The sequence below is a fragment of the Pieris brassicae genome, chromosome 7 (assembly GCF_905147105.1).
Source record: "Pieris brassicae chromosome 7, ilPieBrab1.1, whole genome shotgun sequence".
In the NCBI taxonomy this organism is placed as follows: Eukaryota; Metazoa; Arthropoda; class Insecta; order Lepidoptera; family Pieridae; genus Pieris; species Pieris brassicae.
Window position 1 is genome coordinate 4,338,115 of NC_059671.1, and position 27,955 is coordinate 4,366,069.

At 32.9% G+C, this 27,955-nt stretch overlaps 1 protein-coding gene across 2 annotated transcripts; it reads left to right on the forward strand.

Moving 5' to 3' along the window:
• LOC123711761 lies at nt 1-27,878 on the forward strand. Of its 2 annotated transcripts, none has more exons than XM_045664512.1 (9): nt 1-374; nt 7,000-7,136; nt 9,590-9,860; nt 19,934-20,217; nt 21,275-21,625; nt 22,851-23,064; nt 23,390-23,545; nt 24,840-25,031; nt 25,392-27,878. In XM_045664512.1, exons 2-9 carry the CDS (start codon nt 7,023-7,025, stop codon nt 25,526-25,528), a joined length of 1,719 nt encoding a protein of 572 aa, XP_045520468.1. In that variant the 5' UTR covers nt 1-374; nt 7,000-7,022; the 3' UTR covers nt 25,529-27,878. The 2 variants fall into 2 exon arrangements, with proteins under 2 accessions (XP_045520468.1, XP_045520469.1); XM_045664513.1 differs by having other exon boundaries at nt 4-143.
• The last annotated feature ends 77 nt before the right edge of the window (nt 27,879-27,955 follow it).

Below are 27,955 nucleotides of genomic sequence, written 5' to 3' on the forward strand. Positions count from 1 at the left end.
TATTCACATTTCACCACAGAATAAGCTAGTCACAAATCTCACAACACAATTTACATTTTACAAATTCCTTAAAAAATACAAAGTGAACGAGGTGTTGCGTGGTGACCAGTGACAACGGACGAATGAGAGTTATTTTGTGAATTGTGAGTGCGATAGACAACAATAAAGAGTTTTTACTGGGCCGCATTAAAAGTTTACTTACAATACGAATTTAGTAAAGTTTTTCATTTGTTACTTTGTGCCAATTAAATCGTGTACCTCTTAAAGTATTTGGGAGCTGATTTTGATATTTATATAGAAATAAAGTGCATGAAATGCATTTTATGTACTGAAAATAAATAAATATTGCATTTATGGGACGTACATTTTGTGTGGTAAGTAAAGTACTATAATTGAGTGCAAGTTGCAACTTTCTTTAGTTTGTAACTTTATAAAGATAATTACGTTTTAATGACTAGAATTCATAAATATGAAATCTTAGTAAATAGTCCTTGACACAGATTTAGAGAAATATTAATTCTTTTAAATATAGAATTGATAAATATGTTTGTCTAGGGAACTTTGCTATATATATTCATTTTAAACTTAGTCATATGTATTTAAATTTAAGGCTGCAAGTGAAGCTGTATAAAAACAGTTTTTTTTATTACATAAATAAAGTAACTTATTAAAGAAACTCTAAACTCATATACATCGTACTATTTTATAGGCATATTTAATGGCAGCCACAAATGTCAACCACTCTGAAAATATATAGAAATTATTTTCTTTATGTATGTCACAGGGGAAGTTGGCAATATATCAATCTGTTTAGACTTTTGAAAGTAGATATATACACCGTAATGAATATAGAGACTATATATTTTAAGTTGTTAAATAAAATGAAGAACAACATTAGTATCAGAGTCAAAACATAGTACCTTTGGATAAATTCACACTAATTAAGTATGATTTTTAACCAAAACTTAAAATAAAATTAACATGTGAAAGTTATAGTTTTTTCTAAGTTTTATTTCAGAATCTTACCCAAAAGAATTTAGAAAGAAAGGAGAAATAAGCATTAAACTGACCGGAATGATTGAAATTTTGTATTATACCTTTTGAATTTTGGCTACTGTTTATTATTTATATTTGTTTGAAGTTCCTAATTCAGAATCCATCTGCATCTGTAAAGCTTTTAAAACTAATGAATTATACTCTCTAATAGAAATTAAAAATTATGTGTTTAATTTTATTAATGAACACTATAGATGTTTTAATAGCATAAACAGTAGTATACCTACATTTATAAAAAGTCTCATTCTTGTATATATGTATAACTCAAGCTTTGTTGACCATAAAAGGAAAAATATATTTGAAATTTGCTTTTGGGTATGATTTAAATATGCTAAAACAATATAATTAAAAGAGAGTAGCTAGTTTTAACTAGTGTTTAATGAATGAATAGGGGTCAACCTCATTTTTGTATGTCCAAACACTTAATTGATGCAATAATCTCCTAATAGCTACAAACAATGTTAATTAGTATTTCCTTTTTTACTTACGTTAAGTAACATTGAATTAATTTTGCTGTTGATACCTAGATACATTTTTGGTCATTAATAGTTAATGTGAAACTCGATATATTGGAAAATAATATGAGAGATAAGTGTTAAAATATTACTTACTTGAAATATCATTTAACAAATATTTTCTTTAAGTAACGGGAAATACAATGTCTTTTGGTCATATTACTGACTTTGACTATTTTAATTGGTATTTCAACGTACTAATTACTTATTTGCAAAATTATTATCTTATATAGAAATCTGATTTCATATTAATCCAGTGTAAATTTGTCACTCAAATGTACACTGTTCGACTATTAGATTAAAACAGCAGGTGGAAAATGAAAATGCAAAAGTATTGTATATTTAATAACACTTTAAAATGTATATAAAAGTATGATGTTTATACTTTACTATAAAAACCAACCATAAAATTTACTCAAAGTCTAGTTATAAAAACCGGGCGTCAGACATTTACGTCATCCAAAAAGGTTTCAAAAGCCTTTGTTGTCGCGATTTGTCACATGTCTCCGTCCTTCCACATGATAACTTCAATCTGGAATTAAAATACATCATTATTTAGTAATTCAGAGTGAACTTCTTTAGACGGACCTATATCTATTGTATTACTCAAGACCTGTGGACATACAAGCCATGTGGAATAGATCTTTAATATACATAATAATGTCTATGGTTTACGAGGGTAACCATAGACATTAATATGCATGTATAAGATACACATTAAACAAAGTATTTGTACTTAGACCTCGCGGAACAACAATTTGGACAGAGAAAAACAGATTTATAGGACTATGCTACTATCATGACGTGAATATGAAAAACGAATAGTTTAACTTGTATTCACACGTCAACAGAATGATTGCGAAAATAATCCGATAAAATGTATTTTCTTTATTGATAATATGATTTTAAAAAAGCGTTGTGGCAGCATACAATATGTATGTGTTTATATAACAAAGCAGTTACTTAACCTCTAACCTATAAGTCTGTCCCAGAAATATATATCTATATTTCTAAAAACAAAGCATAATACTGCCTAACGCATTGTTTACTTTGGCAAACTAGCGAGCGTAGGAGTAATTAGAACAGGTTTCGACTAATATTCTTGTTATTCATTGAATTGATTTGTGATAAAATGCGCAATTTTTTAACTGTCCGATAATTATTTGGTATCGACAATAATAGTATAGGACTTATAAACGATTTCATTGTTAAGGACTATCGAAATTGTTGAACATCGGAATAAGATGTACTTCTTGTACATATTCTGTAATATATTCCTGGATTGTGCTTAGTTTTTTTTTCGATCTATTTAAACTCTGCTTTTGCGGGTGAATTCGGTGGTAAGGTAATGTGATCTTTTCTCTCTGCCCCTCAATAAGCGGGCTCTCCACTTTTTTGGCAACATTTAAGATCTCTCAGGCTTCTTTACTCACTTTAAATGTATGCATGTAATTATTTTACATGGTATATAACATTCAATTAAAAACTGTCAAGCCGTTTCAACGTAAAGATCGAACGTATCAGTTTAAATATTGGATTAGTAGGGTAGAAATAATTAACGTTACGGTGTTAGCCAGTTTTCTATTTGCCGAAGCATGTAGTGTACTAGATTCGACTTTTTTTTTATTAGAGAAAGTACTATCTAGGAGTCCTAGATTGTGAACGCCTTGGGTCATGATGAATACGTGCATGTCATTTAAACTTGAGAATTGAGGAATTTCCTAAAAGGCGGCAGATAACCAACGGTCAAATATACCCCTATTGACTGTCAAAAATTTTCAATGTAAAAAAATCGATTATTTAATAGTTTTGTCTGGATTTCATTAACTTAGTGTGGCATATATAAGAAGGGTATGTTTGAGGATTAAAAGAAAAAAAGACACAAACAAAGATAATATATTCTCATATGTATCAGAATGTGTTCGCTTCCCGCACTAATGGATGTTTATAGGACTTAAAATTTAACAACTAATTACACTACTTTCACTTTAAATAAACGGCTGCAGGTAGGTTTTTGCAAAAATAAATTAATGATCATATAATTAATACTATCATATAGATATCAAAGATATTTCACGGATCAAACATCATCATCATACGTGATATTGTGCAATAAAAATCCAATATCATTGAAGTGTTTGATAATGAAGATTGTGTAGATTGCCTCAGGACTCTTGGGATTCCATTGACCTACATTTAAGAGTGTTTAATACATGAGATCGAAACAATTAAACGTTCATTATTGATCGATGTATCAGTAGTCAGTAGAAAATAGTATAGCTGTTGGAAAACAACCTCGTAACACGGGAAAGAAAACTCCTGTTCTTTGGGAACGATTCAGGGACGACACTTACCGCGAACCTTCACTCTCGTGTTCCATAACATATAATGATACTTATAGAGGCAAACAAACTCATCATTCCCAGATTCCCCAGGGAACTCAGGCAATACTTAATGAGACGTGACCGGCTACCGTTATTACAATTGTATACGAATTATATTAACCCACACCTGGTAGCTGTCTAGGGAATAGGCTTTTTAGTACCAAGATAAAATTAATAAATTTTAAAATTAACTAATTTCTGACTATTGAAAAATTTAGCTTCGTGTTAATTTGACTAAATGCATGAATATTCAAAAGAGTACAAACTCTTTACAATATTATAGATTAAATCAATCATTTTCTTTACAATAAATTTCATTGAGAGATAGTGAACATGGATATATTGGCTATATTCAACAGATTTAACTACGTTCCCTCTGCCTAAGCACTCTTCAGTTTATAAGAGCTTGTGGCTTGTATAGATACCGCCACAGAGTATTAAACAAGGGAGTGGGGGAAAGTTTGCGCAGCGCGGGACTCAAACGTCAACTGATTTACCAATCACGCGATCGATACGTCACTTTCCCGCCGCCCCAGTGATACCTAAAAATCGCTTTCGCGCAGGCAAGGACTGTTCAAAATATTTGCCGGTATCTGTATTTATTGGAAAATTAAAAAAAAAAGGTGAACTAATCTCCGAAACTCCCATCCATTCATCTGAATGTATATGTAGATTCGTCCTAACAGAAAATAAATATACATAATATTATGTATATTATATTACATTTATTGTATTATAATTTACAATCCCATTCATAAAACAAAGATTAGATTCCGAAAGAAAAAAAGCTTCTGAAAGCATTAGGTTGCCGTCAAACGTCTCGCAAACCTAAAATAATTTTGAAATACAATTAGTTTAAAGGAACACATTATGTAACCTCTGAAAAATATAGATAAAATATACGAGTAAAAAAGATTTGCATGTGTATCTACTTATGTATGTGTGACGTGACAGTCTTTTGCGCTTTCAAAATGGTGTTTAATTTCTCCAGATTTTTCCACTTAGCATTGCCTTGACAACGCCAACGTATTATAGCGTGTCTTGGGTCACGTCGTTCAACGGTAACCTTCATTGTGACCAAAACATGAAAATATATTTGTATGACATAATTCACGCCCATAAATATCCTACGTATGCTGCATGCTTATACCTCGTAAGGCAGATAATTTTGCTGGTCAAAAATTAAATCATTTTTGGCACGCCGTAATTGACCAAAGTTCATTGAACTCTTGAATATTCGAGTATGTGATTAGTTCGTTTTCTTTACCATTCACAAGTTTCCCCTTTCTTTGTCTTTTAATGTTTTATGTTATTATTTTAATTATTTACTTTTTTGTTTAGTGTATATAGTCCCTGCCCACTGAAGTATTTTCGAACCAATTCGACAGGACCCTAGTCCTGCAAGAAAAGAACGTACCAATTCATGTGAACCTCCTGCCCGTTTGCCTCCTATTACATTAAAAAAAATATAGCTGTGACTTTAGATCGTATGAGATCACTTAAATCAGTGTTGTTAGTGAGAGCAACTAAAGTCGCATTGGGACTATTTTTTATTAAAGTGACAATTTGTTTTTTTTGTGTGTTATTTCATGGAATAAATATTGTTCTTTTGTTTCGTTCCTTTCAAATTTAATGACGTAGTCGCGAAATATTTATATACAATAGATCCTAAGTCTGTGGAGATGTAAGATTCAACTAAATTGTGTATTTATATTTTATAGAACTAAGGACATAGTTAAATTAATTATTATTAAATAATAATTAAATTATTTCTATAAATACATTAATATTATCTATTGCTATTATAGAATTGTTATAGAGATAATAATATGGGTTTGTGTGCCACATAAGTTGTTTTATCACTACAAATTAATTTCTAAAGTAGGTAGATAACAATAATCTTAAAGAATTTTGTATGGTTTCAATACCGCTTAAATTAGCACCTCCAAAGTATACATAATACTTAAAACGAACACTCCACATTATTAATAAAAACAAAAGACGAAAAACAAAAACCATTTTTATTGTCAGTTAATGCAGCGTTCGAAATTTTGCAATCAATGTACGAAAATAAAGTAAACTATGAAGCTCTCGAATTTGTGTCGCTGGACTATTTTTAGAATATCAACGCGATTCTCGATTCTTTATCAAAGACGGTACACGATAGTTAGTAGTCTGTTTTTAAATTGAGCATGACCTATTAATAATTTTACACGAAATTCACTAATCAAATTATTGTTACGATAGTATTTCCGTGGAATAAAAAGTATCACGAAAGCCAAACACAAAACGAAGTCATTGCTCTCAAATGAAATAGCGTTCGGTATGTAATTCCGCTTTCCGATTTGAGGTGACCTCGAGCACGTGGTACTCGGCCCATTCAGGCCACGTGGCAGCTGCATGATTCTCGCTAGTGTAGATCGTGTTGCCGGCTTTTGGTATAGAAGCGTGCCGGCTGCGAATCAAAACAAGCTGGCTGATAAGAATTGCTTACGTCAACCATGGTTCTTGGTTGAGTAACCAGTATGATCGATACCTATCACTTAAGTTATGACTCGTCGTTGCTAAGGTTAAATATATCGTAGTAACTGCAAAAAGTTTGCATATGCATTAAAAAGAATCTAAAAAAAACAGTAATCCTCGATTACGCGTTTTCCTACACGCGGAGATTTCTTAAGTTATATTTTTGTAGTATGAAATTTAGATTGATTTGTCAACTCCATTGTATTGCGTAGCTTTGCACCTGTTTCAATTGTGTACTTCTATAACGCGATTTCCTATAGCAGTCAAGGTTATAAGGAGAATTACTGTATATAGATGAAGTTGCTTCTTGGCTCAATTCTTTACTTAATAATTGACGTCGTGGTTACATGGAATATGTGTATGTAATATGATAAATAAGGCTGAAATAATGATATTATATAAAAATGAAAACACATTAAAATGTAGAGTAAGCAAAAAATTTTGTAAACAATTTATGCGTACCTAATAAAATATTTCGTTTTAATTAACTAATACGAATCTAACAGTAATTTGCATTGCAGACACGTAGCTGACAAAAGGCAATATGACGGTGGAGAAGAGTAAAGGCTTCCCAAAAACGGTGCAGCCGGCCACAAGGAAGGTTGCCCCGGATGGTGGATGGGCCTGGATGGTGTGTTTCGGAGTTAGTTTAGTCAATGTGAGTACTACCTAATATACATTTTATTAAGAAAACACTTTTTGAACGGATTGTAGCTATGTATTATTATTAAAAACTTATAATTATTTATATAAATTTAAATTTTGTCGGAAAACTTTAATTTTTTTCCGACGTTCCGCGTGCTTTTCAGTGTGCGTGGTACTTTTGACATTTAACACCTTTTGTCTTCAGTCACCGTGACCACGCACACTTAAAAGCACGCGAAACGTCGGAAAAAAATTAAAATTTATAATTATGTAAATAATTATAAGTTTTTAATAATAATACATAGCTTCAATCCGTTCAAAAAGTGTTTTTCTCAATGTGTAACAGCTATGTCAACAGACATTACTATACATTTCATTAATAAGCCTTCAACTCATCAATTCATATTTTATAAACTTAAGTTCAAAAGGAAAATTTTAATGTTAAATAATGTTTTGTTGCGTATTTATCTACTAACAAAAAAACATTAAACACGCGTGGCCTAGTACTAGTTAGATAGCTATTGGCTGATATAGTCAGAATATATTCCTTTCCTTGAATAATTAACCAAGTGAATGTATATCAGACATTCGGCCACGTGAGTCAGAGCAATGATAAACGTCGTGCTCTTATCAGTGACCTTTTGTTCGTCTATACAATAATTTGTTTGTGAAATTATGACGTAATTATTTTCACAACTGAGCATTTCTTTAGGCAGTTGTTGCCGCGCATGTGGAACCAGCTGCCGACTGAAGTATTTGCGAACTAATTCGAGGTCCTTCAAGAAGAGAGCGTACCAATTCTTTAAAAGTCGGCACCTTGCGACTCTTATGACAATGTCCATTGGTGACGGTATCACTTAACGTCAGATGAGCCGGTTTGCCTCCTATTACATAAAAAAATATATACACTAGATACGAATCGCTAACAAAGCATACCATCGTCAAAATTTGAGAATGTTTTCTGTTTAAATATGTAAATTAAATGACTATATTTAGTCATGACCTCATATCGACATTTTCCACATTGAGGAAGTATATTCATTGGGTAGCTTTGGACGACGAATTTGGTGGTTCAAGCATGGTAGATGTGCCTGATTTACTCAAGTATTTTACCCTATATTAAAATGTATGTAATCTTCATTTGTTGAGTCGATTAGTCTGTATGACCTTCTACGTCCATATAATGAAGTCTGAACGCTTTAATTTAAACAGTAATGCGTCGACAATAAACGTTTATGATAGATATTTAACTGGTCACATGCATCATGACACAATCGCATTCTAGTCAAAGTGCATTCTATGATTATCTTTTGACGTTTTGATTTCATGTTAATTGTCAAATGGTTTTGTTTCATTATGCGGCCATACCCCGAATATTGCACGTGAGACGGATATATTTCTATGCACACTGGCTGAATTCGCCAAAATTGCATTATTAAAAGATTTAGGTTTTATTTTTTATACGATGTTCTTAAATATAAATATCATTCCAACACATAAATATATAGTATTTTCAATTTTCTTAACCTACATAGTAATAATAATAAATAAAACTTAATATATAGACAATGAAAAGAAATTTAAAAATTGGTATTAAAATGCCCAAAACACCACTATTCCCAATCAATATTTTATGTATTTTTAACCTTTATTAAAAATAATAAACGCCTCAAATATAAGAGCATTTTTCCAACGTCAATTTTTTTTACGCACAACGGACGCGTCTAAGTGCGGACATTGAGTCCAACCTACCTACCAACGTCAATTTTGTTCCCTTTGGAGTAGACTTGAACCGTGGGGTTCAAGTGCATAGGCGCCAATTAAAGATTTAAATTGGTGATAGCTTGTAGCGGTGACCCCTCGTACTTTCCTCGCTCAATGAATAAGTATCGTTTTTAATTTGTTTAAATTTTCTTTTTATTTATATTTATTATTATGATGACTAATAACCCTTTATATTAATTTATATTTTATCCCCTTCAACGTTGGCCTTGTTGCTATCCAATAATTTCTCCTTATCAATCTCGGATCATAGCGTGATAATATTATAAGCGATGAGGCATATATAACGTCTACGATGACCGTGAACTTATTATTTAATTTAAAGTAAATAGCAAAGTTCAGGAAAGGAAATCTTTTATTCGATATATGGTGACGCGATGTGTCTGTATTGATATAGACAATTTGCGGAAAGTTCCTGGGGTATGTGGGACTGTTAGGCGAGCCCAGTAAAACCACCTTAGCCAGATCCGACAAGGACAAAAGCCGCTGGGGGTTTTCTCGCATTTCATGTTGAAATAAAAGTTAGTATTGTATTTGTTTCCATGGTTACATATCCAGAAAAATTTACTTAATACTTTGGCCTATGTTTTTAGAGAGTTTTATAATACATAACTAAATTTAATGACACTAAGATGCGTTTTTTTAAATATAGACAATAAAAAGAAGTATTAATTTAATTTTCAGTTTTCCACCCGGTCGCTGGAGCCGTCTTTTGGTCTGCTATTCAAGGACCTTTTAGACGACCTAGGCGTCCATACAACGGGCGCATCTGTGATCGCCAGTACGCTAGACTCAGTCGTCAATTTCTCCGGTTTCTTCGTGGGACCAGTGATAAAAACATTTTCATATAGAAAAGTCTGTTTCGTCGGCTCAACAATATGTGCTTTGGGCTTATTATTCACAGCACCGGCGAACAGTATAGCACATATATTAGCTACATACAGCATAATGGGAGGTGAGTACGTAGAATAGGTGTATAAACAATAGTCGTATTTCGTGTGATGTTTAGAATTTGAGTATATTTTACAACTGCGTAAATAATAGTGCAGAAATATTCCGATGTATTGTCAATATTCACTGGGGTTTAGTTCTTTTGTTTCTATGACTAAAAATAATATGACTGTGTGACAGTCTAGAACAACAGGACCAAAGTACTGATTGAATGGATCTTTGTTATGGTTATTAATAATTGTAATTAGTGCCGAGGAAAACATCGCGAGGGTGATAAATCAATGACGGCGTGTCAGGCGCATATTACTAATTGTCTATAAAGAAACGTATTATAACACGTTGTGTATGGACAGGCTATAGCTTAACGTTAATAGACAGATGTCATCATAATATAGATAAATTACGTGGATTTTATTTGAATATATTTTTTATTGACATCTGTTAAAATATTCATGTGACACCATAATCCAATGGCACAATAACATATTAATTACTTGTTTATTTAATTTGGTAAAACTTACAAATAAATTAGAGTTTCAACAGGGGGTTATCAAGCGATCTTTTCCAGGCAACCTTAGTAAGGAAAAGGACCAAAAAAAAAAACTAAATAAAATTACAGTATTAATAATATTATTTATTAAGTTAATCTAAAAGAAACTAAAAGCTAATCTTAAGTGAAGTTCGTGAATTACAATTTAAAATTTAATATATTAATTAGAAAATACCTACTGAGTCACTATTGAGAATGACAGGACATTGTTTATAAGTGTTTATGCAGAAGGCTTAAAAGTTTGACAGTGGCAGGAAGGAAACTAAAATACCAGCTGCCCACTGAAGTATTTCCGAACCAATTCGACTTGGGTCCTTCAAGAAAAGAGCGTACAAATTCTTAAATGCCGGCAACGCACTTGCGAGCCCTCTGGCATTGAGAGTGTCCATGGGCGGCGGTATCACTTAACATCAGGTGAGCCTCCTGCCCGTTTGCCCCCTATTTTATATAAAAAAAATACTATTTAGAAAAGAATAAAGAGTAAAGGCCTTCCCCAACCGATTCCATCTCATGCTATCTTGTGCATTTTTTGCCAATCTTCCCCATCAACTTGAGCTCGTCAGCCCACCATACAAAACACCACGATTTTCTTTTCTCTGGCGAGATTTCCACCTTTTTACCCTGTTTGTTCATCGTTCTTGCGAGCAGTGTAGACCACTTCTATCTTGTTAATGATAGTATGTCAATAACTTTTGTTTTTATCTTATTTCTGTTAATCTTATTTTATTATGTAGTCGTATTTTTGGAAGCCCAATTTGCCGTAGGGGTACTTTTTTTTTTTGGTGACAGGAGGCAAACCTTCAGGCCAGTCGGGCAGTCAAGCCGGGAGGGTAGCGGATGTGTTGCCGACCTTTCAGGGTTGCCGCTTTATTCTTGAAGGCCCCCTAAGTCGTATCGGTTTCGAAATATCTCTACTGGCAGCTGGTACCACAAAGAGGTGGTGCGCTGCAGAAAGTGCCTTAATAGGGGCTGAGCTGTGGAACGCCAGGAATCGAGATGGAATGGTATTTCGCATTATGCCTCCAATTTTGATGATGGAATTTTCATAGAAAGTTTCGATGTGTGCTCAAGAAAAATCCATGTGACTCTGGATTGAGAGTCCCAGGCGTAAACTATTAAGCCAACTTATATATATATATAATGCTGTCACATATAGCATATATAATGTGCAATGAATGCACAATATATTGTTCTTTATAAATGATTTGCAACGCTCCGTCATATTACAAGGAAAAAAATTATATGTATACAAATGCAAATTTCTTTTCAATAGTAGAATGAGTTGTTTTGTTCATATAACAATGGTGTAATACAACTTATCTTTAAGATAAAAGATTATAAAGAAAAGTGTATTTGTATACTCTTCAATTTTTACAGAACAAATATATTCTTAACGTACGGGAGATATTCTAGCCCTGTCTCAATAATCTTTCCCTACTAGTTCCGATAAATACACTATATTAAAATAATAAATTCGAACCAGTAGTTTCAGGTTTATTAATTGTATAGATTTATTACAATTAAGAAAATATTTATCGATTAATTAAGACAAAGGTACACGAAACCTATAGATAGCTATTTAGTATTTTTATGTGATGGAAGGCAAATGGGCAGGAGGCTCACCTGAGGTTAAGCGATACCACCGCCCGTGGACACTCACATTGCCTTCTGGCTCGCAAGTGCGTTGCCGGCCTTTTAAACTGTTAACTTAAGTTAAAATATTAAACTACGTACTTAAAAATCCGGCCTCACACGATCTTGCACAATATAGAGAGTGAATCAGAATTTGCATTTTTGAGGACATCGTTTATACGCTGAGACCTTTCTTTAAAATAAAATATGTTTATTATGGAATATAAGATACAGGTATCACTTATTCCACGTCATTGAATTTAAATCGCAGACATACGTACTCGTCGGCAAAGAAGACAGAGGATGTAGGCCGAGAGGAAAATACGGCGTAAAAAAACTCACAGTACTCTTTAACAATACCACAAAGGGTGTAGGCTGAGAGGAAAATACGGCGTAAAAAACTCTCAGTACTCTTTAAAAATAACACAGAGGGTGTAGGCCGAGAGAAAAATACGGCGTAAAAAAACTCACAGTACTATTTAAAAATACCACAGAGGGTGTAGGCTGAGAGGAAAATACGGCGTAAAAAAACTCACAGTACTCTTTAACAATACCACAGAGGGTGTAGGACGAGAGGAAAATACGGCGTAAAAAACTCACAGTACTCTTTAAAAATACCACATCATCATACAAAATGGCAAACAACACTTATTGTAAAACAAATATCGCAAATTTATTAAAAGTAAGGCTACTTTATTAGACAGGCGCCGGCGCAGGCGCAGGCGCAGGCGCAGATAAAAGGGCCTGGAACTAGTGCTCTAACACTATCAACTACATAATCGTTAACTTTACACAGCTTTTCTTTAATAATTTTTTTAAAAGGCAGAGATAAAAGAGCCTCTGGGATTTTCTTAAAGAAGAGTATCCCTTTTCCCAAAAAAAACAATTACTAACTTTAATAGCTAGACTAAGGGGAAATAGCAGCCTGCGTTTGTTCCGAGTATTAACATTGTGCGTATGTTCTATTCTAGTAAACTTATCACTATTTTTGTACACATACATAATATTTTCATACATATATTGCGAGGGAGAGGCAAGTTTATTAATTTCCTTAAAATTTATCTCTCAGAGATTCCCTACACTATTATGGATTGTACGACAAGCTCTCTGAAAATAGTTTCAACTGTATTCAGAATATTAATTATTCTTAATATCAATCTCATAAAAATACTAAGACCAATTTAACGCACATCTGGCTAGATAAGAGAGTCTCAAATAGAACTAAGATGAGAACAGTGCGAAAGTTGTTTTTCTCTATATTCCATTACGGTTCGGAGTCATGGACGAATCGAGCGCAAGATGGAAAAGCATTGAATCACTGGTGATGTGATGTTGGACAAAGATGCTTCGCATACCATGGACCTATGAGAGAACTAACCAATCAATATTGGGAACTCGTACTTCTTATGAGACTCTTTGATCATATCGCCCGTCGCAAACCAGATAACCTGGAGGAGCTGGTTGTGGTCGTCAAGGTCGAAGTCACGATGCTTCCCGTAAAGGAAGATAGACCCAACAAAGTGGCGAGATATCACTAGCAGTGCAGCAGGCACATTACAGTGACGCAACCTTCAGCCATGAAGAATACTTTTGAGAAGCATCTAATAAATTTGTGTCAAAAAAAAAACCAATTTCGCTAGTACGTGTGGGCCCCAGATATGTGTATCTGTTTCGTGATCTTTTGTTTTTCACGATGTTTTTCTTCATCGTACGAGCGAGTGTTTAATTCGTAAATAGATGGAGATATGATCTTCAATTGTTTAAAAAAAGGCATACTCCGTCAAAGGCCAACGCACCCACTAAAATGGGTGTCCATGGGCTGCGATGACTACTGTTTTTACGCCTCCCTGTAAAAAAAATGTAACTGAACCTTAACCTCGGATTCGGAGACGATATAAAAGATACCTGTATATCACAAACGTATGGCACTTTGACATCCGTGTGTGATACTCCACTATAACTTGGCTTATATTTAAATGTAACAGTAAAATCCACTGAAATGTGACTTCCAAAGTTTCTAAACCAATTCATACTTGCCGATTGCTTTTAGACTGAATACCACTAGAATTAGGTTTTTTTATAGACTTGGCATTTGTCGAAATGATTGATGATGAAACTCGTGGGCGTAGGCGTTTTTAGTCTGTGCAAAGTTAAAGTTGTTTATTATCAAAAGCAATTATGTAAAACACATTTTAAGCTATTGTTTGTACAGAATTGGACTTTTATAATCAATCTCAAAATGATTTGGTCATTCTATCTTATGTATAAAGTACATACTTTGTTTAAAATTTACACGAAGCTATATTTGATGAAATGAATTTAAAAAATTAAATTTATAATTTATAGTCATTTTCGACATTTAATATTTTAATAATAATTAAATTCCTAACATATCTGCCTTTTTCCCTCCCTCTAAGTCTCAGAAATGTAATGCTTTAGATTTGTATGAATATTAGATAGAAAATGCCCTAGATTTATTCAAGCTTTTATTTCTTGAAAAATCTATGAGGAATTTATGAGCACAAAATAATCGCAGAAATGCACTTATAACACGCACAAAAACAGTCACTCATTACTTCACTTATGCACACTTCACACAGTACTTTATCACTTGTAATCACTTTATCGCTTCGGTGTTTCTCTTTTGTTATCGCATTCAAAACTAAAAAGTGACTAGTCGCGTTTTGGCTCGCTTATATATCCCTGGGAATAATTCTAAACAATATTCGAGAACTCTCTAGGCGGGCTTGCTACTGAGTAGCGATTGCACAATTCTAGAACGTCCGCACTCTTTGTCTCTGTCGCACGTTACTCCGTCCTTGTCGTACGGCGTTCTAGAGTGCTCAGTCTAGTTTCGAGAAAGTTCTGATCTTCTCTCTCTCTCTCGTATTATTTCGTCCTTGTCTCACACCTAGAAAGTTTGGTCTAGAATATTCCTTCATCAAAGGGGTATACCTAGGCCTGCAAACGGGTTTCCTGAAAACTGCATCACTCGACTACACATGTTCTGAAACTGACTGAAAAAAGGTATCAGCTTCCTGAAAACTAGGGTAACATTATGGAAATTACAATTTTCTAATATATGATTGACCCTCTCCTGAAACGGTCAGAAATCATATTACAGCCGGCTGAAAAGTTCTCTAACTAGTGGAAAAATCTAGAAACATTGCAGTCGACCCGTCTTCGTAACAATATGAACAAGACTTAATTTGTTTTGAGACAAAAAAAAAATTGTTTGCCAAAGCAGTTTCATTTGTGACATGTGTTCTTTGTACACACTTTTTTTCTTAAACTCTACCGTAATCTAATACGATTTCCATCTTTCATCATATTAAATGAATACATAACAGTTTGTTGAATTATCGTAATGACACCGGTCAATGTACGTTTATTATATCAAAAATACGCGCTACTCTTGCTGGAACATTCGTTTATTTTATTATGCGAATATATAAATCTTTAGAAGGACTTGCGTGCTAACACTTTTTAAACAAAACGGTATAAGTGTTAATTTTAACTGATTAAAAGACCCGAAAGTTGTTTTTATTGACTGCAACTTTGTTTTTAAGTTCTTAGTTTATAAAGATCAGAATTCTGCTGTAAACATTACAATAGACGCATTTTTTATTCATTTTTGTCTTGGCGATTTTCCGTATGTCTTAAAATTTCAATATCAAAAACCATTTGACGTAATAGACTGAATGACGCAGTACTGTCTACTCTGTACCCCAATGGGAGTTTAACCGAATTCGAGGAATTTTTCTCCGCACGTAGCTATACATAAATATATTCAGATCTATTACAACACTAGTCTATAATGATGTTCATTCTGGGAATAATTATTCTTTGTTCGTACGGCTTCTGAATGCATTAATCAGCGGGAATTTTGTAAATTTCCATGACACATTGACACGGTTCGAAATATGCAAATAAGGTTGAATTTATTCGACATTATTATGACTAATTTACACTAGTACATACACGTTTAATTTTTTCCGTTGTGTTTTAAGTGTTTTTGAATAAGAAAATTATTTCACGCTTTAATTCAATAGATTCAACTTCGGTTATAACAATAATAAATGTGATATGGTTTCGTGACATATCAAAAATGCTTCGAAAACAATGGACGAAAGCTCTCAGTCAAAGCGAAATATCGCTCGCTCGTATCTAAAAACATTCGTATATCGAGGTACAGTACTCCCAAATTAATAATGAGCATACAGTCTTCGCCAGTGGTCGTATTCCCTGAAACACAGTCCGAATTGTTTTCGATTGTACACATGATATTGACTCCTATTTCTTTGGAACAAGGTACAAAATGTAAGTGCATCGCTTAGGGCTCTTACGTTTCAATGATTCTGGGAATATGAACACTGGCCAAGATCTGTATGCGCATTATTATTTTGGGACTGTACCACTGTATTTTATTATTGTTAAATAAGATTATTAAGCTTGCACCAAGCTGCTGCATGTTGCCATCCAGCCAGCATGTTACGATTACCACAATGAATGCGTAGATTTTTTGGAGTTTCTTTTCAGCTCATTGTGTTTGTCTTCTCATAAGACATATTTCAATAAACTTTGCATTTTTATTTATTAATTTATTAACACTTCGTTACATTACAATATAAAAAAATTGAATATTATTAAATCAAAAGGAGGGCAACTGGCGGCCTTATCGCTTTCGAGCGATCTCTTTTAGGCAACCACTGTAAGTAAAGACAAAAATAAATAAAAATGTATTAAATTACATAAGATAGGCAAGAAGTGCAAAAATACATGTTATACACAGTTATTAAAACAAAACTAAACAGGAACAAAAAACAAACTAAACTAAAAAGATGATACATTAAAAATAAAAAAGTAAAAAGACACATAAATCACGATAATTTAAGATAAGTCTCACGTCAGTAAGTAGTTAGTAAGAAAGCTAGGGATACGATGTGGACAGGTAATGTTTGTACAGAAGAAATTTAAAGGAAGATAGAGAATGAGTACGTACTGTACTTACTTTGTAGTTTGTAGAAGGTTTTAAAGTCATAACATCTATATTCTACAAAGGGTTGATATTCAGATATATTTCTCAATTCTCGTCATACCTTTAGTTTTAAAAATAGTATGTATTATGAAAACCTTGGTCATAAGTTTCTGTCAAGTAGATTAATACTATTTTTAGAATAGATTGTTTGCAGAAACTCTTTAATATCGTTCATAGTTTAGCATAGACGCTTAACTGCGATGCATAAAAAACCTGAAAATTTGTTTATGAATTAATTATTTGTGTAAATATTGTTAGTACTGGGAAATTGTGGCCTTGATATTTTCTATCAATGTTCCTATGCACGTTTTGTTGATTACGATTCTATAACATAACTGCTTTATCTTTTTAAATCAGGAATTAACAGTGTGTGCGTTATTCTTAAAGAAAAACAAATGACAATCGAATATGGCTCAGGAATGTCCTACAAATATATTCTCTAAAATAAAAATAAACAAATGGATGTCGAATATATATTCAGAATCCATTATGACGTCATGTAAAATAGCTTGGGCTATAATACTCTTGATTAATAATAATAACAAACCTTGGCGCTTTCTTAGGTGTGGGCTATAGATTTCTGTATCAGTTTCATGATATTTGTCAATCTAATAGGCAAGTAGGTGATCAACCTCTGCCTAACACTCCCGTCGACTTTTTGGGTCTAAGGCAAGCCGGTTTCCTCACTATGTTTTCCTTCGCCTACCTTAAATGCACATATAGATAGATAGTCCAGTGGTGCACAACAGGCGAACATACGACCTCAGGGATGAGAGTCCTACGCTGAAGCACATAGGCCAACAGTGCTCTGCATTTATTAAAATTTTATAGAATTTCCTAATACTTATCGATCACGTATATGACCCAGTTAATTAAGACTTTGTTAATTCATTGAATGTGCGCGACATAACTGTTTCGATTTGTAAATCATCAAATCAATAGATTTGATCTCTACACAATCTAATTCTAGAAACCTCTACGTTTAAAACTGAATCACTCCTCCTTGACTGTGCAAAGTATCATGCTTTGGTACCCCTTACCGCTTGATATCATTCGAGCTCAGTCTTTTAATTTATTTAAAAATCTTCTGTCTCGTAATAAGCTACTGATATATATATATATATATATATATATATATTAATTGTTATTCATTAAGGCAGTCTGCTTTAGGAGCCGAAAAAAAAGCGTTTTTTTTTTAAATTGAAAGGGAAGGAAATGATTGCGGTAAACGAAATTTTGAGACGATAGTATATTATATTCAAGCTTTAAAAAACAAGTTCCTTTTCTATATGAACTAAAAAAATACCGAAGAAATGACGAAATTCCATTTTTTTCGAAGTTTGAAAAAAAAAAACACTTTTTTGAAAAAATAAATTCACTTTAAGTTGCAAAACATGTAATTCAAATAGTACTTTTGTCCAACTTTTTTAGTTCAAATAGAAGATAATTAAATACTGAAGCTAGATCACTGGTTTTTTTCGATCGGACATATATTGTTTTTACTATCGCCGGCACCGTTTTCCAAAACTTGTGAAAATGAAAACTCGAGAAAACGGGCTGTAAAATTTTCGGTCCAAAAAAATGAACGTTTTTGGATACTTACACTAATTAATGTTGTAAACTAATTAACCGATGTTAATCGGCTATCCCCGGGCCATAAAATAATCCTTCCTCTTCTTCAAAAATGCTTCATATTGGAATAGATTAAGACAAAAACGAAAAATCGATTTTTTGAAGCCTGTAAAGCAGACTACTGCCTTAACTATATGATTAGCTTTGATCTACTCGCTCACTTAGAATAGAAATTAAATAAAATAATTTAAAGAAATCATGGAAAAATACCATATTTTTTTATATCTGCTTAAATTATATACTTAATTTATGTTTATTATAATAGTCATATGAGTCATTAAAAATATGATAAAACTCTTATAAAATTAAACAACATTTACAATACAAACAATATTTATAATTAACCTACAAAGTAATAATGATTCAAAAGAAAATCAAAATACATTCAAAAAGTTTGGTCCCTATTACAATGTACCTTAAACTCTGGCGGCATTTCGATGTATTGCGATACATATTCGGATTAGCTTTTACATTTTTGTTAATAATTTTTCTTTTTCCTATATATTATACTTTAATATGTTCTAGTTAGTGTTACACGCTATTTTATGTTCTATTTTGTTAAACACTTCTTGTACTTACCCTCTGTAGGTGTGTTTTTTTATTGCTCCATACTAGGGTTGCCTGTAATAAATTGTTTGTTAGCAATGAGGCCGCCCGTTACCTAAGTAATGTTACCTGGTTTTTTATATGTGTGTTTTTGTATATGGTAACGAAGTGTAAATAAATAAATAAGCTGCTTTTCTATCTATCTTCAATTCTCTACTTAACAAGTATTATCTGTCCACATCGTATACCAAACTTTCGTACTAACTGATCTGGAATTATCGTGACTCATGTGCACTTTCTTTTTCGTCAGTCCTTATTTATGACTGTCCTTTTGGCTGTTTATTTATGTTTTAATTTCATTTTGTTCCATATAGTTTCATAATTCCTACTATTCTACTTTTTTCTCTCGCATTGTAATCCTGTAAAATATAGCTGGAAAGTGATAAGGCCGCCAGTTGCCCTCATTTTTATCTAATTATGTTAATTGTACTATATTTCTGTATATTTGCAACGAAGTAAATAATGAAAAATATGTAATAAACCCCGTATCGCCTACATGTAAATAACAAGGATCGAAGAAAATAGGTATACTGAGTCAAGATGTAATATTTATGTGTATTTATTTTAGTTTTAGTTTGTTATCAAACTCTTTTCGTTCATTTCTATACTTTGTTTTCAGGTTTCGGTGTTGGACTAGCTTCGTCGTCTTCCTTCGTGTCTTTGAACCACTACTTCTCCAAAAAGCGTGGTCAAGCCGTCGGTTTGTCGATGGCTGGTACGGGCTTTGGTTTAATGGTTATGCCTCAGCTAGTCAAGATTCTCTTAGGGGAGTACGGGTTCCGATGGACGGTGGTTATATTGGGAGCGCTGGCCTTCCACGCAGTACTTGGTTCAACGTTGCTTCAACCAGTGCAGCGGCATCTAATTGATGAACCTATAGATTGTGAAATGCAGCACGTCAAGGTAAGGAGAGTACATGAGCTAAACATAATAAGATTATTATCTTAGTTTTCACTAATTGTAGGTAACATTATTAAAAATAAAATAATAAATAAAACTTGAAAATAGCTTGTGTTCGAGTACTATAAGGATAGCATTATGTCTTTGTATTTAATATTAAACGACCTCCGACGCAGTGAAGGACCCTCCAAACTACAATTTTTTCAATCATTTCAGCTTTTTCAACTTTCAAGGTTTTTAGTCGTTCTCTCTTATCATTTAATAATAATAATCATAAATTGCTATTTTCAAAGTTCTCAGGATAACTTATAAAAGCCGGTTTAGGCCGATGGCTTTTAAGTTTAAATTTATGTAAAGGTTTTAGATAAATTTATACACCAGTCTTTCCCAAAGTGGGGACTACGCCCCTTAAAAGCAATTTGATTGGTAAGGGGGGGTTTTCGATAATTTATTAAAATTATCTGGAAATTTAATTTCAGTTTTTCATTATGTTTTGAAAATTTACTGAACAATTGCCTAGTAATTTCTTCTTAAAAGGTAGGGAAACGCTTCTCTGGACATTAAAGATTTTCCTCACCGTATAGTCGAATTCATGAGACAATTCCTAAAAGATAAGGTAATGTTTACAAAACTTTAGACATAATAATAAACAAATTGTATGACTATATAACAGATTTTAATTTCACAATCGTTTTGTATACTGCATGTGTGTGTATCAAGTATATACATACATAAAAATAGAATTCTAATCACAGGCCTTTGGGTCCTGGCTTGGTCGAGTAAGAACTACCAAACTTTAGGTTTAAACAAATGTATTCTCATTTAGAACATACATCTCACATACACGAGAAAAATATTAATTTTAAAAACATAAAAAGTATAATATGTAACGAAACCTTGTTTCCCGTATCTCACGAGGCAAGCTGTTGTTGACAACAACAGATCCTGAGATTTGCTCCAAAATAGCTTCTATTTTTGCCACCGTATTCGGTTCTGATAATAAATAATGTTTCCAAAGCTTTGAGTCTGAATTGATAATAATTAATATTTTTAATTCCAGGAAATGGAGCGTATAAACGAAAGCGACGAGGAAGATGATGATAAATTTGAAATTAATCCGTTGGTCAGTCACCCCATGCCCAAATTGACCACCCAAAGGTCCCACAACAACATGAACCATCCATCAGTGAGAACAGTTGGTCTGCCGAGGGCCAAGACTTGTGATAAGCCCTTACAAGACTTCGAGAATTCCAAGGACCAAGGGTTGACAACAGCTGCCTCTTTGGCGGCGATGCCGATGGTGAAGTCGAGTGGGAGTATCAGCGAAGCAGCCAGGAAGAGGAAAGTGTCTGTGATATCAAATATATCAAATATGGATTTTACTGGCAGTTATTTTCAGCTGTATTTAGATGTAAGTACTAAAGCTTATAATTTACTATTTGCTACTTAGAATGTATTAAAGTCAAAAGTCAAAAATCATTTATTCATATAGGTAACACAATGTACACTTATGAACGTCAATAAAAAATACACATTAAATGCTTCTAATTTTACATTTACTGCCAGTTCTCAAATCAAGGGCGTAGAACGGAAGATAAGAACTGGCAATAAACTCTTCGCCACTCCTTTTAATTGCCAAGTTTTTTTTTTGTATTACACAACGTTGTAAGGAACTGCAACCATCACACCAATAGGAGCACGCACTTACATTCTCGTAGGAACGACACGCAAATGTATAATGTTTTGTATTAAAGAGCCGGCAACGTATTTGTGAGACCTCTGGCAATGTAAATGTTTATGGTTATCACTTAACATCAGGTGAGCCTCCTGCCCGTTTGCCTCTGTTATATCAAAAAAAGATTTCATTATTAATAATGTTATATACGAAAAATTAAACATTGAATATATTAGAGAGTTGTAGGTCGCGCTAAGTCTAGAGGGTCTCAGAGTAGTCCGTTGTTTTATCCCGATAATATTAATATCTTAATATATATAAATCTCCTGTCACGATCTTGGCCTCGATGGACTCCTAAACTCCTTAATCGAGTTTAAATTAAATTGACACACCATGAGCAGTCTGGACCAACTTAAGAAATAGGATAGCTTAGTTCTTTAATAATTTCGTAATTTTATTTTATTGCAAATTATTTGTCTATAATTAATTGACAGTCACAATTATCAGTTAACTCCAAAAGATTCTAACAGATGTCGATACTTTTCTACTGGATTGAGTAAGTAATCAATAGATGGCACTGCTATGGTAAACCGACAAACGTGTCATATAAGCTACAATTTAATATCATGATTACCACGTGTTATTGAGGCTGAAGTATAAATTAAATTTATTTTGTAGTAAACGAAATACCGTGAAATTCAATTATTTCTACTTTTTTAATTTTTGGTGTTAGCATAGCCAACCACGTGTTACTTAGACCGAAGTGTAAATCAAATTCAAATTATAGTGACGATAATACAGTGAAATTATTCTTTCGTGTCACGGTATTAAGGCTAACTAAAACCACGTTAAGGAGAAACGAAGTTCTCGGGGGCAGCTAGTTATAATTATATAATCTACAATCCGGGATTCAAATAAAATCGTCATCGGATGTAGAGATCCAAAAATCTAATAATTTCAGACGGCTGACGAAGACGCTCTACAAATGAAGTCAATAAAGAAGAGCGAACCTCAACAAAAGAAGAAGGATGGTTTCATAAGAAAGTTTATTGCTATGATGGACTTGGATCTGCTAAAAGACTGGTCTTTTCTTAATCTTCTACTTGGACTCTCTCTGTTCTGGAGCGGGGAATTGCAGTTTAGGATGTTGACACCATTCTTTATTAGAAGTTTAGGTATATATATATCTTGTATATTAAAGATTTTTTCTCTTTAAAACACAAAATATCTTACGTATATGTTCTTATATAAAAACTATATATTATTGGAAAGCACGGTGTCTCTTTCATCACAACGTAAACACAATACTGAAATATCGTTTATTCATATTTAATTGCCAGTTCTTAAATCATGGGCGTAGAATGGACGAGAAGAACTGGCGATAACTCTTCCACCATTCTAATATGTTTTTTTTATATAAAAAGTTTTATGCTTTACCAACCTCCATGTGACATTTAAAATCTGTATTAATGACAATTATAATAAACTAAATATTTTCAGGTTATAATATGAACGAGACAGCGTTTTGCCTGTCCATGACAGCCATCACGGATATCGGTGTTAGGCTGGTGTTGCCACCAATCTTCGACAGAACCACCATCTCCAAGAAGATGATCTTCTTCGTTTCATCATTCTTTTTGGCTGCAACACGATCAGGTAGTATTACTTATATACATTAATCTTTAAATCTCTTAAGATTTAATGTAATTAGCCTTAGCTAATTGTACTAATTAAAAGTCATAATGCAAAGTGTTGCTAGTTCTTCTCCTGTCAACACTAATAATAGAAAATGGTAATATTACTTGTACAAAAGCAGCAATGCGTAACTAAATAATATCGTAATTTAAAATATAAAAAAAATTACTTCAAAATGCAGCCGTCCCGGAGTCCTTGTATAGGATGTTGTATGATTTTTTTAAATGTTGTCAGTACTGAAAAAATACTTACAATTGTCCCTAAATCTGTATCAATGTAAATGTAATCAAATGTAAAACTTTAAACCATTGGCTGGGTACACTCAACTACAACAAAACAGAAGCATTGTTAAATCCTCTAATATAATTTTTTTCTTAATGCATCTTTTCATGCAACACGCGCACACGTTTCGTCTTTCACAAACACATTACATAGTCATCATAATATATTCATATATATGTCGGAGAATGAATATTTTAAAATTCCCGCCACTCTGAAGTTAGTCGTAGAATGCGGTGTGGTAAGGTAAGGTTGACTGTCAACGTTGACAATTGACAATGCCTAGTCTGTGTGATGTCAGTGGCGCGACTGTTTTGTGGCAGTAAGTGAATTCTTTAGTCACTTGAGTTTCGAACGTCGCCTGCGCCGGACGTGCGCACTGACTGTTATAATGTCGGACGACGGTAGTAACACCAATTTTTCAATTATTAATATACCAATTGTGTTGGATACCCTTGATGAAACTTGGTAAATTTAAAGAAGAACGAAGCTTCCCTGTCACATGTCTCTGACTTACTAGGGAGACCTCAAACTGAATTCTATTGTACAATATCTAAACAAGTAAAGAATTTGAATTTTTGATTTTTTTTTTAATCTCTACGCCACGGAGTTGTCAATGAGTGCGGCTGGGATTTCCATTTTAAAATCGAAAAAGCTTTGAAATTGAGTTTGTTATACAGTGTTCCGTAACCTATTTTATCTAATATGCAAACGGACAGGAGGCTCACCTGATGTTAAGTGATACCGCCGCCCATGGACACTTACATTGCCAGAAGCCTTTCAAGAATTGGTATAGCTGCGATAACTTATTGACCTATGTTGGTTGTTGAGCGCAGAATTGCAAAGCAATTTTCCTCATTAAATGTTTTTAACCCGTCCCAGGTCCCAAAACACGATCTTCTTCGAAATCTCTACGCTCGGCTGTATCTCAGGACCGTCAAAATCTCCATTAAAAGTTAAATTATACAATTTTCAGTGTTAGCAGAGCAATCAGAATGGGTACCACTTATGGTATGGCTCTCAATTTGTGGTTTCTTCCGTGGAATGTGTTTGAGCAACTTCACTCTAACCATATCTGAGTACTGCCCGCTGGAGAAGTTGCCCGCTGCTTTTGGTCTTCACATGGTCAGCAAGGGTGTACTAGTTGTACTTATTGGACCACTGATTGGTTAGTATACTCTGGCTACTCCTGTATAACGATTTAGATTCGTAACTTAGCACTCCTGTCATGCCAAATTTAATATGTTTTTGATATGTTACTGAGCGCTTGATCTTGACGGAATTGGAAAAAGACAAGAAATTTAGATTTTTTTTTAAAAGAAAAAAGCATTTTTTTTTATATAAAATTGCCTGTATCATTTCATACTTTGGGTAAACCCTAACTTAAAAATGTTCATCAGGGAGTTTTAATGTGAAAATTTTATTTAAATCGGTCCAGTTTTGGATCCAATGCAATGTAAACAAAACATTATTGTATCGTTCCTCTTCGTATTAATATTTTACTATTTGTTTTTTTTTTTAATTTCAGGCTACGTGAGAGATTTCACAGGCAGTTTCGCGATATGCATTCACGTACAAAACGCTCTTATAATGTCGTGCGTACTCGTATGGGGCATAGAGTACGCGTACAACTTAACCCGGCGACGTAAGATTGTACAAATATAGTACTTATACGGTACTTAGTATGACTGTATGGACGAATTTGTTTTTAATCTATAGCTCGTTTTATTGTTGGCTATGGAATAATGAATGACGGTTAAGTTTATTCATTACCTAGAAATATGTTTATCTATTGCCGTTGGCATATAACTTTAGTTTAATTATTCTTGTTTAATGACGGTAGTTCTGAACGCAGGTAAGACATGTAATTCTCTCGTTCATTTTATAAGCAACAAATTTTTCAACATTATTTAGTAAAATGGCACAATTATTAATAAGCTGTGTCTATCAATTGCCATTGTCATATGTGACGTAGCGATTACTTCGTGGCCTATAATAGTTTTTGGCTATGGAATAACACCACAAGTTTGCGGGACAAAAATTATATTAGCCGAAACCCGCCATTTTTTACTTCAGTGATGTCTCACGTACATGATATATGTACTTGTCAAAGTCCGATGACAATTTGCGGTGAAAAGTCTGTGGTCTCGTTTTATGTCTTTTCTATGTTCTCTGACATTTAATTAAATAGGTTACGATGGCGGTAAAATTTTACTTACACAAAAGTACATGCAATTTAAAAATATGAATTCCGTCTTTATATTTTTGTAATAATAATGTAACTTTTTTATGATTTCCTGTACAGCTCAATCATCGGCACTACCATGACTTAATTTTTTTAATTGACGAAATATTTCTACTTGATTTTTATTGAGATTCTTAAGTTTATATGGTTATTTCTTACTTTGTACTCTTAAAAAACATATTTTTTGCGTTAGATTTTTTGATAATTTTACCCAAACTGCCTATTGTTTACCTGTGTGGTTGGTATGAGATATGATGTTTTAATACATTTTAAACCCATTTACCCAATTATAATCGTTTTAGAGGACCTTTTAACTTCGTAGCTCTTTTATTGATTGTATTTTTAGATGACTGTTGTAGTTTTTGAAGTTTTACGTAGATTAAGATCTTATAGATAAATGCTCCTTTAGCTGTTGACTATATACGCGATGTAGTGCTTAAGTAATTTCATGTATTGCCTTATAAAACCCTTTATGAGATACTCACTCAGAGCTCGTCTTTTACGTATAAACCTTATTTAGTATTAACGTCCGGTTTCTATATCTAAAATATGGCTTATAAAATTTGTACTTGTTTTGTTACCATGGTAACAGTGACAATGCTACACTTTTGACAGCTGATCTTTTCTCTTGAAAAATGTATGATGTGTAGTTTTAGAAGAAGTTTTAGATATAGAATTGGCAATTATATGCGGTCAGAGTATATATATTTTCTATAAAAAATATAACCTTTTTATTTATAGAAATCAGACATATCCATTTCAACTGTTTGTCACTTCATTGTAGCATTACATAATATATCAGAAAGAGACTATTAAATATATTATATAAATAAGGGGGTATCTAGATACCATGACAGCCAACCTGTGGTACTTTTAGTACAAAGTTTTGTACAATAATTCTAAAAATATAATTTTTCATAAAAAATATCAACAAAAGTGTCGCTTTTGAATCGTTCTGTCTACAAAAGTATTGAATGTGATCTGTACTAAGGGTTCTACAGTTAGAAAATGAAATTGACATATTAGTACACTGTTCCTAATAATGAAATTTTTAATATTGAGGAGCGTTTTTTTTTGTTTACGTACGTTTTTAAATAATAACAATCAGCATGACTTCCTTTTATGATCCAGTTTATTGTTTGTTATTTCAAATGATGATAATGTTTTATGAGTGATACTCGTGTATTGAATTTTAAATATATTGTTACCGGTTCACATTTATGAAATATATTTTATAGGTTGTGTTAATATTGTTAATTATGGTCCAGTGATATGTTTTGTTCAATATACCATGCCTTATGTTATTAATAAATACATTTACATGTTTCTATCTTCCAAAAAACTTGAATAAAAATTTGCCAAATTTTACCTAATAATTTCATGTGCCAATAATTTCAAATTTAGAATTATATTTGTTGTACTAATAATTTTAATGCCTGCCTTTCAATTGTAAGATGTTTTTTGATAAACAACATTATCTATATTTTGAGTATTTAAGTATTTTTATATCTGATTTACTGTTTGTGACATCTTCCCCTCTATGAAAAACTTGACAACTGACATCTCAAGCGTCAAATGTCAATGTCTAGCTGGCATTTGCATGATTCGATTATTTCGCAGGTTTAAAGAGTTTATTTTTACAATAAGTTTTAACAATGGCTGGTGTCTCAGTATAACTTCGCTCTATGAAGTGTTTGTATTAATGTACTTTATAATCTCGGATGTTGTACATAAAAGAAAAATCAAATTAAACGACTACCCATTTGGTTATTTGCGCCTTTTATTTCCCTGCATGAATACTTCATCAAAGTAATACAGGTAAGTACTGTTAGCCATAAAGGCGTTTC

Excerpts from the sequence above, each read along its gene's own strand:
- LOC123711761 (XM_045664512.1), top strand. The coding sequence starts at position 7,023 with ATGACGGTGGAGAAGAGTAAAGGCTTCCCAAAAACGGTGCAGCCGGCC. Across the intron at positions 20,218-21,274 it reads GTGAAATGCAGCACGTCAAG|GAAATGGAGCGTATAAACGA; the intron begins GTAAGGAGAGTA and ends TTTTAATTCCAG. Across the intron at positions 23,546-24,839 it reads TTTGGCTGCAACACGATCAG|TGTTAGCAGAGCAATCAGAA; the intron begins GTAGTATTACTT and ends TACAATTTTCAG.